The sequence below is a fragment of the Lycorma delicatula genome, chromosome 4 (assembly GCF_047948215.1).
Source record: "Lycorma delicatula isolate Av1 chromosome 4, ASM4794821v1, whole genome shotgun sequence".
NCBI classification, from domain to species: Eukaryota; Metazoa; Arthropoda; class Insecta; order Hemiptera; family Fulgoridae; genus Lycorma; species Lycorma delicatula.
Window position 1 is genome coordinate 169,678,692 of NC_134458.1, and position 12,547 is coordinate 169,691,238.

Here is a 12,547-nt window from a genome sequence, read left to right on the forward strand (position 1 = left end):
ACAAAGGAGGCTTGTTTCCAGCCTCCTTTCACCGATTGTGTTGCCTCTAACAATCTTGCCTGTTTCCTGAAGAGGGTAGTTCATGATGAGTGGCAAAGTGAATTGGATGCTGCCATGAAAAATAAACTTTGCCCAATTAAGTATACTGTTTCACTGTAGAGCTCCTCCTGCAGAAATAACTGTCAAGAGGAGGTTATTATCTGCCATTTGCAAATAGGGTACACTGGGCTCACACATGGATATCTGATGACAAATAGATGCACCACATCTTGTGGAATGCATCTGTTATGTGGCATTGCATCGCCAGTTTAAACTGCAGGCTAACATGTAAACTATGCTAGGCAATAACAAAATGTTTTTATCTTATGTTTTACATTTTCTTAGGGCCATCCGTTTATACACAAAAATTTTAATTACTGTAGTGTGTATCAGTTATTCATGCCAATTGCTGTATAGCAGTTTGAAATTTTAGTATTTTAATTGAGACATAAAATGTGACTTATGCTTGTTTACTGTAACAAACATGTTGTGTCTGGGTGATGATAATGCTGAAGTGTTTTGCTCCCAGAATAAACCCAAAAATAAAAAAAAAGATCACTATGTAGTCAGAATTAAAATTAAATTCCCTCCCCAAAGAAAGCAACAAAAATAAGTCCCTAAAACTAAAAAAAAAATAGATCCTACCCAACTAATCAAGAATGAAAATTACCAGAAAACAATCAAAAAACTTAATCACAGATAAACTTGAAGACAGCCTTAAACAAATTGAAGAAGAATTGGTCCCAATAAAACCTCATAAAAAGTATCAATAATGGAACAGTAAATGTGATAAAAACAGTGGAGAAGAGATGTCAAGTATGGCTGTTACACTAATCCCAAAAATCAGAAACTTACAATTAAAATAAATAAATACTTACAATTAATCTTAAATTTTTTTGCTATTTGAATATTTTATACAGTTTATCTCAGGAGCTCTCATTTTGTAAATACAGGAACTGGCAACTACAGAAACCGGTTACAGACTTTTTTTTAATTACCGCACAACACAACTACACCATATAAAAGCATTTCACAATTTTAAACTTAAATATTTTTCACACTAGTACTAAAACACACTAAATGTATGAGTTATTCGAATTTGACTTCTGACTGGGTGATAAAAAAAGAGCTCAAATTTTATTGTACTGATACTAGAGAGAAAAATTTAATACACACCTGACAATACATTTCATTAAGAAACCCCATGAAAGGTGGATATTTTGATTTTAACACCTTATCTCTTTCTTGATACCATAGTTGGCACATATTGAGCAAAGATTCAAGAAATGTTTCTTTCTTCTCTTTCTAAAAACAAATACATCAGAGATATAACAAAAAATATAGTTGTAACTACAAAATATCAATAAGGTTGCAGTTCTGATGATATTTTAATTAGTAAGCATGTCAAATGAAGATAAGTTGTGAATTAAATAAAAGTAAAGTTTGTACTTAACTAAGCAATTCTATATTAAATTTCACTATGTGCATTCTTGTTGTTAAATTGTTTAATAGTGGATTACTTTTTTGGATTGTTTAATAGCTCAAACTTTTCAATTCAGATAATTTTGAAAAAAAGTGATTGTGATATCACCAGTATATTAACTTTTTTCAAAAAAATAAAATACTTTCTAATTATAAATTTCATATTAAAAAAAAAAATCAATTACTTTTAACTGTATGCTTATTTAAAACATTGAGTTTCTGATACTTATTGTTTAGCATCAGTTTTCTCTTTCAAATGTACATTGTTGGTCTAGCACTTTATGCACAATTGAAAAATATTTACATTTAATAGATCGAAGCACTTTAAGAAATATTTAGAAAGACCTATTTCTCCTGCCTCAGCTAACATGTAACTGATGTGGAGTATTATATTAAAAGAATGTAATTTAATAAATTTAAATCCACTTGTTTGATTCTGTGGATGTCTCCACATATCTAATGCAACTTTCTTGATTCAAGGCCACTGAATCCATCCTTCATGCTTGATTGTACCTGTACCTTATGTTACATATATGGGTTGCCAGGTCAGGATGTGTCATTACTTAGAACTCAAATATAGAACAATAGATACAGGTGGTATCAAGGAGCCATCAGGATTAAAATATAATTGATTTGGTTAAGCCCTAAATTATCAAGCTCCTACTTGGAAAGGCTGGCACAAACCATCTGGGACATCCTGATACACGGATTTAAATGAGTTTGGTTAATCATTTGTTACTTCTACAATTTTCATCTAAATAATTAAAAAAACTCATAGTGTATTTACAGAAATCTTTGTAGTGCGTGTAAAACTTCAGAGTAGATGGTTAAATTTTTTTGCTGAAACAGGTAACCAAAATGCAACACAAATTTATTTTTGTCATATGTTCTACATTTGTTGTATAAGATATACTGTTAAAATTTCCCTACGATTTATTTAAATACAAGTATAAATAAAACAAGTTAATCAATAATCTGATGAATGTCAACTGACTTTTGAGAAATTGAATTTGATTTTAAAAGACCATGGTTGAATTTTCGCTTCTCGAAGGGTGAAAAATGAGGTATCCATCCCTCCATAAGTATAATGAAAAAAAGTATAAGTAAAAAAAAAGAAAGTATAATGAATGTATGTTCTTTGTTGCACATTATTTTCTTCACAATAATATGACCGGGTAGTCAGAAAGTTACAGGCAATATCCAGATTTTCTCTGAAAGAGATATTCTGATGAAAATTATAGGCAACGTAGGTTATACTTCCATTTTCTTAGTTGTAAGTGTGACGCTTTACAAATTATAAGAATGGTAAGTTCATTATTAAAGAGCAGTTGCAGATATCATCCAAATAAGAAAGTCTGCAAAGTGACTTGTGTTCTGTGGGAAGGATGTATAACTCTGCTGAAATACATCACAGTTGAATGAAGTGTGTGGTGACTTACCATTTTCATTCCACAAACACAAAATACTACGAGTTGTTTGAAAATGGGCATATAGATAAGAAGGACAGCAGAGCAGGTCATCAAAACAGATGACAGTTTTGAATGTGTTCATGTTTTTAAACAGCTCTTAAATTTTGGGTCATTATGGAAAGTGATAACTTTTTTTATAAAACTGTAGATGGAGATGAGTGACAGATCCTTGATTTTTCAACTTGATATGAAATACAACTTGATATGAAATAGATTTCACTTAGTGGAAACATCCTTATGCCTGACATTTAAAAAGTGCCAAAAGTTTCCATCAACCAGAAAAGTAAAGCCGATATCCTCTACTTCGACAAACAAGGAGTTGAATTCATGCCAAAGAGGTCTATAATTAATGCCAAATTATACTGTACAACCTTGAAGAAGGTGAGAAAGATAATTTAAAGTCTACGAGCTGAAAGAATCACTAAGCAATTAATCTGTGAAGGATCTCCAAAAAAAAATAAGAGCGAGATGTGGAAACACTCACCTTACTATTCTGAAATTATTACCATGTGATTTCAAGTTATTCAATTCTATAAAGAGACTCTTGTGAAGTGACAATCTCATTTCAATGCAAAGTTCAGAACGTAATGCAGAAATGGTATCCACTTATAGGATGGAAATTTTTCAATAAAGGTGTGAAAAAGTTTGTTTACTGTGAACAAATACTTAAATAAACTTTGTGATTATGTAGAAAAATAGAGCTTTAATTGTACTTTCAGATAAGTAAAAAAGTTTCATAGATTTTCCATATGCTTTTTTATTCAAGTGGAACTAACTTTTTGACCATTTCTCAGATGAAAAATGAAATTATTAAATGTTGTTACTCGCAAGTATTTCATAAAAGCTGATCACATGTTCTTTCAGTGGGTAGCTATAATCATTAGAACAAGATGTAAAATTTTATTAAATTATTAAAAAGTAATTCAGTTTAAATAAATAGATGTTTAATAAGAACATTATTTTATTAATAATTAATACATTTCGGTTTTATATGTAATGGTAAATAATTAATAAATACAAACTAAAAATGGTACACATGGCCCAGAAATTGCTACTCAGTAAGGAGTGATTCTGAACCCTTATTACCAAAGATTATTATTTATTACAAAATATCAGACTTACTAAAGAATTTAGATATACATATAGTCTAACAAATAATTTTGCACATCATATAAGAAGCAATACAGACATACATTTACATGCAAATTTATACCTCAATAATATTTATGCACAATTTAGCTGCAGGTTCAGCATATCTTCTACTGTCAGCTGCTCTTTCCATTACAAGTTTTACTAACTGCATCAGTGTCCTTGCAGATAATTTGTTTGGATCTGTAAAAAGTGAAATGGTGAAAAACATTTTGCTCAAAGTTTTTCTGAAATATGATAAAATGTGAGACTTGAAATGATCCAAAAGATAAGCTCTCTTTACTAAACATGTTTGTCCACGAGAATTCTTGTATAATGTGTACTACAACATGGCTAATGAATGATATAAAAATACTTACTATAAATGTAACATTACAAAAAATTTAAAAATAATAGAAGTTATTTTTTTTAAGATTCCTTCTTAAAAAGCGAAATTCATTGATTGTTAAACATGTATGTAATAAATAATTAAGACTTTTTTTATAATAAATAATATTAAAAGTATCTATACCCTTTAATCAAATCTATTGGCATTAAAGAAATAAATATGATCCACATATTTTATCTCAATTAATCACCAAATAATTTACTTTAATGCATTTAATAGTTTCCAGTTGATAATCGTGATGAAATTTATAACATAAAATATAAAGTGTAAATTAAAGAACATTGTATTTCATAAAATTATTTTCTCATCAATCACTTCTCCGCACAGTTCTGTTCACTATTATCTCTTAACTTCAGTTTGCTTTATGTAGCAAGCCTACCTAAATCCTAAGCCTACTTTATCTGCCCCATAATTTTTACTTTCTACATTTCCTTCCTTGACTAAATTAACGAATCTCAGGTCCCTTTTATAATTAGATGTAAGAATGCTTTTTTTTTTGATCCATCAAATAACGATTACTGGAAATTAGGTCTATCAAGAACCAAGGAGTAAGAGGCAAATCATAGTAGTATACATTTTAACATGAATAGAAGAAAAAAAAACAATCTAACATATTTTTCGTAATAGTCAATTTTGAAAATTAATTGTAAATACCATGATACTTTTTGAACTGGGAGGATTTAGATTACAGAACCTGATCCTCATTCCAGGTGATGAGGATCTCCTATATAAATAGGATGACAGTTTTCAAGTTTTGTATGAAGCTTTATGGATATTGTAATCTGTTTTATCATATAATGGTTAATTTGTTCACCATCATATGAACAGATATAAGGAAAAAATTGCATTTCCATTCTACTTAAATTTAACCACCTCATATAAAAAATAGGATAAAATTTGTGACAATTAACAACAATGAACAAATGATTAACTCTCATCTCTATCCTGAAAAAAAAATAAATAAATAAAAAGTCAATATTAAAATAAAAATTAATGATGAACCCACCAGATTGGTTTAGTACTAAACTCTTCATTGTAATCAGCTGATTTCAAATTTGAGAGTTTTCAGGTTCAAATACTAATAACGGTAGTTGCTTCTATTCAGATATGAATACTAGATCGTGGATACCGGTGTTCTTTGCTGGATGAGCTTCAATTAATCACACGTCTCATGAATGCTTTGGCCTGAGTTTGTACAAGACTACACACTTACTGCTACAGTTACATTACACTAATATGAGTAAGTCGTAATGATTTTAATTTTTGACATAAAAAAAAATATTAATGACTTTTTAAGAATTCTAAATACTTTTATTTAAAAACTAAGTACCTTGTAACGCCTTATTTATTATTACATGCATTTCAGACGGAAATTCTCCCAGGTCAATAACATTAGAATTATTACTGGTTGAATTTGTAGATGCTCCTCTTAATGTATCTGTTGCACTTAAACTTTTTGATCTTTTCAACCCTGTTCTTGGAGGAGATATTTTTGTAACTGCTGGGGATTGACTGTCAATTGAATTACCGCTACCATCAAGTCTGAAATGTACTCTAGGGGATAATCCCTGAAAAAAATTGGACAACAACATTAAAAGCTATATATTATTAAAATTCAATAAATTTCAATATTCTGAAGTTAAAACAAGATTCATATCCTTCTTTCAAAGAACTGAATTGATAACTAATTAATAAATTATTCAACCCTCCATTTGGTTACATGTAAACTATAATCATTTAGGAGTTCTCTAACAATCATTTTGCAGTTTAGTACCATTTAAGTTATAAGGGAAATAAAGTTTACAGATTTTTTTGTGTAAATTTCAAGGCAGTATTTGACATAATAGATAGAGGGACTCTCTCTAAGAAACTTCATGAAATAGGATACCTTTCAAATTTAGCAAGCAATTCAGAATTTATATAATAATACATTCTCTTCTGCTTACTTAACAGTAGTATAGCAATTACTTTTCCAACTGAAAGCAGTGTAAAATAAAATTGCTTACTCTCACCCTAATTATTCTTAGGTTTTAAAAAAAATTGGCAGTTTTTAAATAATCAACATTTTTTTATGTTATCAAGCTACAACAAATACTTTGTTTGATGGAATATGGTTGTGTGAAATTAATATTAAAGTGCTTCTTAATGGAAATGAGTCTGTATTAATGACATCTTTCCCGAAAACGCTCCAAAGGATGATGGATGAGATTATTGTGTTTAGAAGGGGTTAACTGTAAATGTTATGGTTTTTAAAAAGGATGGTAGCTTCCCCAATACGAAAAAAAGATACAGTAAAAAAGAAGAAGTAGTAAATAATTATAAGCATCTTGGTATCTTACTCACTCTTAGCCTCTCTTATAAAATCACCTTGTACCTAAATCTTCAGTAGTTAAATGTGAAGAAGCTTCATTATCAGGGACATGATGACAATTTCTGTTATATTGGAAGTTTTCTTTGCTGTCCTAGAATGTTACAATTTATGGTGCTCAGGTGTGGAGCTAAACGGCATATGAGAATAATGAGAATGAGAGATTTTTTATTTAAAAGTAGTTTGGTTTGCCTCAAAGAACACCTAACTATAATGTTTATGTGAAGATAGGTAGGGACTTTATGTTTATCTTCACACCTGGGCTTCATTTTGAATGTCATTATGTTTATGAAAATACCATATCATATCATCTTCCCAAAAAGCTAGCTCATTTAGTATGAGATAGAAGGATGGGTTGGTTTAAAATTTAGTTAGATATGAATTTCCCAGGATTTGAACCCAGAGCCCTCTGAAAGAAAGATCAAAATATTACTACGTAGATGCAAACAGTTTCAATGCAGTTGTACTCATAGCAAGTTGGATTTTCAACTTCGATGGGATAAAAACCAGTATAGCACCAGGGTGAAAGGGTGTTTAAGATGTTGTTAAGAAGACAGAACTGGAACTTGAATTCATCTGTAATTAAGTAAAAAGAAAATCGAGTGTAGTAGTAAATTAATTGCAACATTGGTAAAATGTTGCAATACTATAAATGCTGCAAATACTATAAATAAAATGGTGAGAAAATACTTTAATTTCATTGTACTGATATTATATCTTTATTACATTGTATAATTAATTAATTTTAACTACTATTTAACTGTAAACTCAAAAAATTAATTTAATTATGAAAAAAAACAAATATAATGCTGCAGTCAATGTAATGTAATCACCACACTTGCCTTTACATCAGCTGTTTTCAAGTTCAATTCCTAGCTAAAAATATTATTTTTTTCAAAATAACTTAATCCATCTGATCTTCCACATTAAAATTATTTAAAGAAAATGTCAGTGACGTAATAATGAGATTTAAGAAAATTATAAAAGTAATTGGTTTACACAATGATATTACTCATACATTTGTAAATAAGATAATTATAGTAACAGAATAATTAATAAAAAAGCTTGAGCATATTCACTCTTCAATTTTCAGGATGCTACTCTCTACGATATTTCAGGTATTGTGGAACCATCAGGTTGTGAGGGATGAAGTTAATTATCTTTCACAAATTATTATTTTGATTTAAGTGATCATTTTTTCTATAGAATTGATATTGCTCTAAAATAATATGTTTTAATGTAAATATTTAACAATTCCATTTTGTTTGGTGAATTCCATGAATTAGGGTTTTCATGGTTTTTCATGTTTGTTATCTAGTAAGATCAAAAACTGTAATTGATGATTACTCACTAGACCAAGTGATGGGCTTTAAACACCTGAGTTGCAGTATTTCTTGGGAAAGAGTGCAAATTGAATAAATATTGGGCAACCCTTGGAACCATCCAAAGAAAATTAAAAAAAAGATGAGGACTGGAGACTAAAATTAGGTTTTATAGGATACTACAGCTTCTACACTGTTTTATGGTGCCGAATTATGAACCAAAAAACTTATATCAATAAAACTGGAAAGCTGAAATGATGTTTCTGTAAAAGCTTTCAATTGTATGCGGTCAATAATGACGTTATAAAAAAAGATCTTGAGTTTTTTAATGTCTGAGAAAATGCTAAAAAATTAAAAAAATAAAAAAAGATAAAAATAAATAAAAAAAATAAAAATAAATAAAAAAATAAAAATAAAAAAAGATCTTGAGTTTTTTAATGTCTGAGAAAATGCTAGCAAATAAAAACAAATGGAAGAAACATGGAAACAGTACATATTCTAAAGGCTACTTTTGGTTATGTTCCTTAAAGCAAAGGTAAAATAGAAAAGGCTAGAAAATGTTCATCTAACTTTTGATAATTTAAGTAGTAAAATATATTTTTTTACTATGGCTTTGGGTCACTAGAACACTTTTAACTGATAACAAACTGACAAATTTCCTAAAGTATGGCTTTTTAAAATCAAAACAGATGCTAATGCCTACTCCAGGATAGAAAAAAAGAAGATTTAATGATTCCTGTTTTACAGTTCTAATGATAATTTGTAAATGTAAAGAATGAATAATAACATATACACAATGAAATGGAATAAATAAATAAATTCAATAATAACAACAATATTATGAGCACATGAAAAAAAAGATTGTTTATAAACTCAATTTGTTTTATTTCACTGTATGTTTATTTAATATTGATATTATATTTTATTTATTATAAGTATATTATATATAATAATATAACATATAAATATTATTATTATATTTATATAAGATTATATATAAGTATATTTTATATTCATAATATTGAAATAGAGTTGACCTCATTCAAAATGATGTATTCCGTATGTTATTATAAATTGTAATCCACATAATATAATTGAGTGGATTAAATGTAAATTGTATGTTTTATATACCTGTACATTAGATACTCATAAAATTTATAAATACCTCAATTTAAAACAGTTTGCAGCTTTGTTTTATGAGTTTAATAGTATGTTTCAAGATTCCAATCATAAAATATAAATACAAGTGATAGATGCACACTGGAATCTACAAGGGACAGTGTAATGCACACTGGAATGGAACAGAACAAAATGTTGCACAGAGCAACAGGTATTGCCATCTCATAATTTTATTCCCCTATTACGAACATTCAAAAACTTGTTGACCCATGCCCTCTCATTTTCTGCATCACTACTGACATAGCAGTATGCATATGTCAATTTGTCTAAAACAACATGCAGTGATTGAATTTTTAACAGTGGAAAAAGTAAATGCTAGCTGACATTCACTGTTACCTAAGAATCATTTGAGGTGATTTAAATTTTGATCAAAGTGCTGAGAGTAGGTAGGCAAAAAATTTTGTGCATCAGATGCCAGTAAAATCAGTATTTGAGGATGAACCATGCAATGGTCAACCGGTTTCTGTGGCTAATGAGAAACACAGAAAGAGGCATAAACACCTCAGATTTTGGTGTTTCTAAAATACATGTTAAAATACCTTAAGAGATGTAAGTGTTTTGTTTGACAATCCACAAAGAATAATTCTGCAACACATTATGCTCAGCCACATATATTGTGTGCAATCACTGAGGCATGAAGTTGAAATTTGAACCTATTCCACACCCTCCATACTCACCAGATTTAGTACCCTCTGATTTTTACCATATTTAAGTGAAGTATTAAGAGTATTAATTTAAAGAAATTTATTAATAAGAGTATTAATTTAAATTTACTAAGGGTTATTAATGGTAGGTGGTTATTAAAGGTATTCAATTCACCATGGATGATGAACTTAAGAAAGCAGTGAGGTCATGTACCAGCATTCTTCACTGACAAAATGAGAGAACTGGTTCACTGTTGTGAGATGTGTAACTATAAATGGTGACTACCTGAAAAAATAAATGTAAGTTTTTGTAGCAAATAAAATGTACTTTAATGCTACATTTGCTTCAACTGACTATCTCTTTTCATTGCAATTATGAGTGATTGTGCATTACATTTTATCCACCTTATATATATATTAGCTGACCAGGGCTTGCTTTGCTAATCTAGCCACGGGGTGGAGCCCCTGAAAACCCCTGTGGCCCAGGTCAGTGAAGGTGAGCTTCAGGGCTGACCCAAGGGCTCCCAGGGCTGCAGTGCTTACTTCGCTCACCATTTTCCTCTAGTCAGGACCCCCCTGCAGTGTTTATTAGCCTCATAGTTGTGTGAATAATACTGATAAATAACAATTGAAGTATTCAGGCTTTATAGAAACCTGGAAAAAACAAGATTGCAAAAGGTGAAATAGTAGTAACTATGGTAACTACATATACCTTTGACGAGGAAAGCTTCACAACTTATTTTTGTTGCTATTGTGTCAGAAATTAATTTAATTTTTAATTATTTATTAATTAATTATTAACTTTTTTCTTCTTTAATTACCAACTTCACCCACAAGGCGTTAGGGCCTTGATACATGGCTTAAAACCTTCCCTGGGATAATATAAATGTATCCTGCAAATTTGAAAGCAAAAGGATGGTTCTCGTGTGATGTGAGAACAGACAGACAGACAGACAAACAAACATTTGGCTTATATATATATATATAATTTAAATTTTTTATAATCCATATTTCCTCTGTATGTAAAATCTAGCTAATTATACAATATGAAAATTATTCAGCCATTCCACAAAGTACAGAATTAAAGAACATTCTTACTTTACTTTTTTTTCATTACAGTGCTTTCAGGCATAAGTCCATCTTCAGCAATGTTTTTTTTAAATTTTACTTTTTTACATTTACACAATAGATAACATGATACATTAAAATTTATAGAACAAATATTTGTTCAGTCAAAAAGAAATAAAAATTTTAATTTAAAACGTTATATTAAAATTTCCTTTATCATTCAATCTATTAGTTAATATAGTACTATGTTGCTAGTACTAAATTTATTATATATATATATATATATAAATATAATGATTTTCTGATGATATAGTAATTCTAGCTGAATGTAGAAAGGATTTAGAAGAAACAATGAACGGCATGGATGAAGTCCTACGCAAGAATACTGCATGAAAATAAACAAGACTACGTCATAAAAAATAATTATAGTTTAATAAAAAAAATATTCCTTATCTCCGTTACTTTTTAATCTTTACATGGAACTAGCAGTTAATGATGTTAAAGAACAATTTAGATTCGGAGTAACAGTACAAGGTGAAAAGATAAAGATGCTACGATTTGCTGATGATATAGTAATTCTAGCCGAGAGTAAAAAGGATTTAGAAGAAACAATGAACGGCATAAATGAAGTCGTACGCAAGAACTATCGCATGAAAATAAACAAGAACAAAACAAAAGTAATGAAATGTAGTAGAAATAACAAAGATGGACCGCTGAATGTGAAAATAGGAGGAGAAAAGATTATGGAGGTAGAAGAATTTTGTTATTTAGGAAGTAGAATTACTAAAGATGGACGAAGCAGGAGCGATATAAAATGCCGAATAGCACAAGCGAAACGAGCCTTCAGTAAGAAATATAATTTGTTTATATCAAAAATTAATTTAAATGTCAGGAAAAGATTTTTGAAAGTATATGTTTGGAGTTATATGAAAGTGAAACTTGGACGATCGGAGTACCCGAGAAGAAAAGATTAGAAGCTTTTGAAATGTGGTGCTATAGGAGAATATTAAAAATCAGATGGATGGATAAAGTGACAAGTGAAGAGGTGTTGCGGCAAATCGATGAAGAAACAAGCATTTGAAGAAATATAGTTAAAAGAAGAGATAGACTTATAGGCCACATATTAACATATTAAGGCATCCTGGAATAGTCGCTTTAATATTAGAGGGTCAGGTAGAAGGAAAAAATTGTGCAGGCAGGCAACGTTTGGAATATGTAAAACAAATTGTTAGGGATGTAGGATGTAGGGGGTATACTGAAATGAAACAACTAGATCGGGAATCTTGGAGAGCTGCATCAAACCAGTCAAATGACTGAAGACAAAAAAAAAATTATATATATATATATTATATTAAAATAATGCATCAATGAAAATAAAACCACTTCGACTGAAGTTGACCTTGCAACCATTGAACCACCGTAGTTCTGCTCCTACCAGT

The 12,547-nt window shown here is 29.6% G+C and overlaps 1 protein-coding gene across 7 annotated transcripts in view; it reads right to left on the reverse strand.

Annotated features, from left to right (window-relative positions):
- LOC142324067 (CBP80/20-dependent translation initiation factor) overlaps window positions 1–12,547 on the reverse strand; it is a 162,280-nt gene that overhangs the window by 23,461 nt on the left and 126,272 nt on the right. For all 7 annotated transcript variants that reach the window (XR_012756204.1, XR_012756203.1, XM_075364692.1 and 4 more), the window contains 3 exons: window positions 5,858–6,095; window positions 4,204–4,322; window positions 1,216–1,344 (listed from right to left, as the gene is read on the reverse strand). Coding sequence is in view for 5 of the 7 variants with exons in the window: in XM_075364692.1 (XP_075220807.1) it covers window positions 1,216–1,344; window positions 4,204–4,322; window positions 5,858–6,095 (486 nt within the window). In the remaining 2 variants the exon portion in view is untranslated. The remainder of the gene's footprint in view (window positions 1–1,215; window positions 1,345–4,203; window positions 4,323–5,857; window positions 6,096–12,547) is intronic.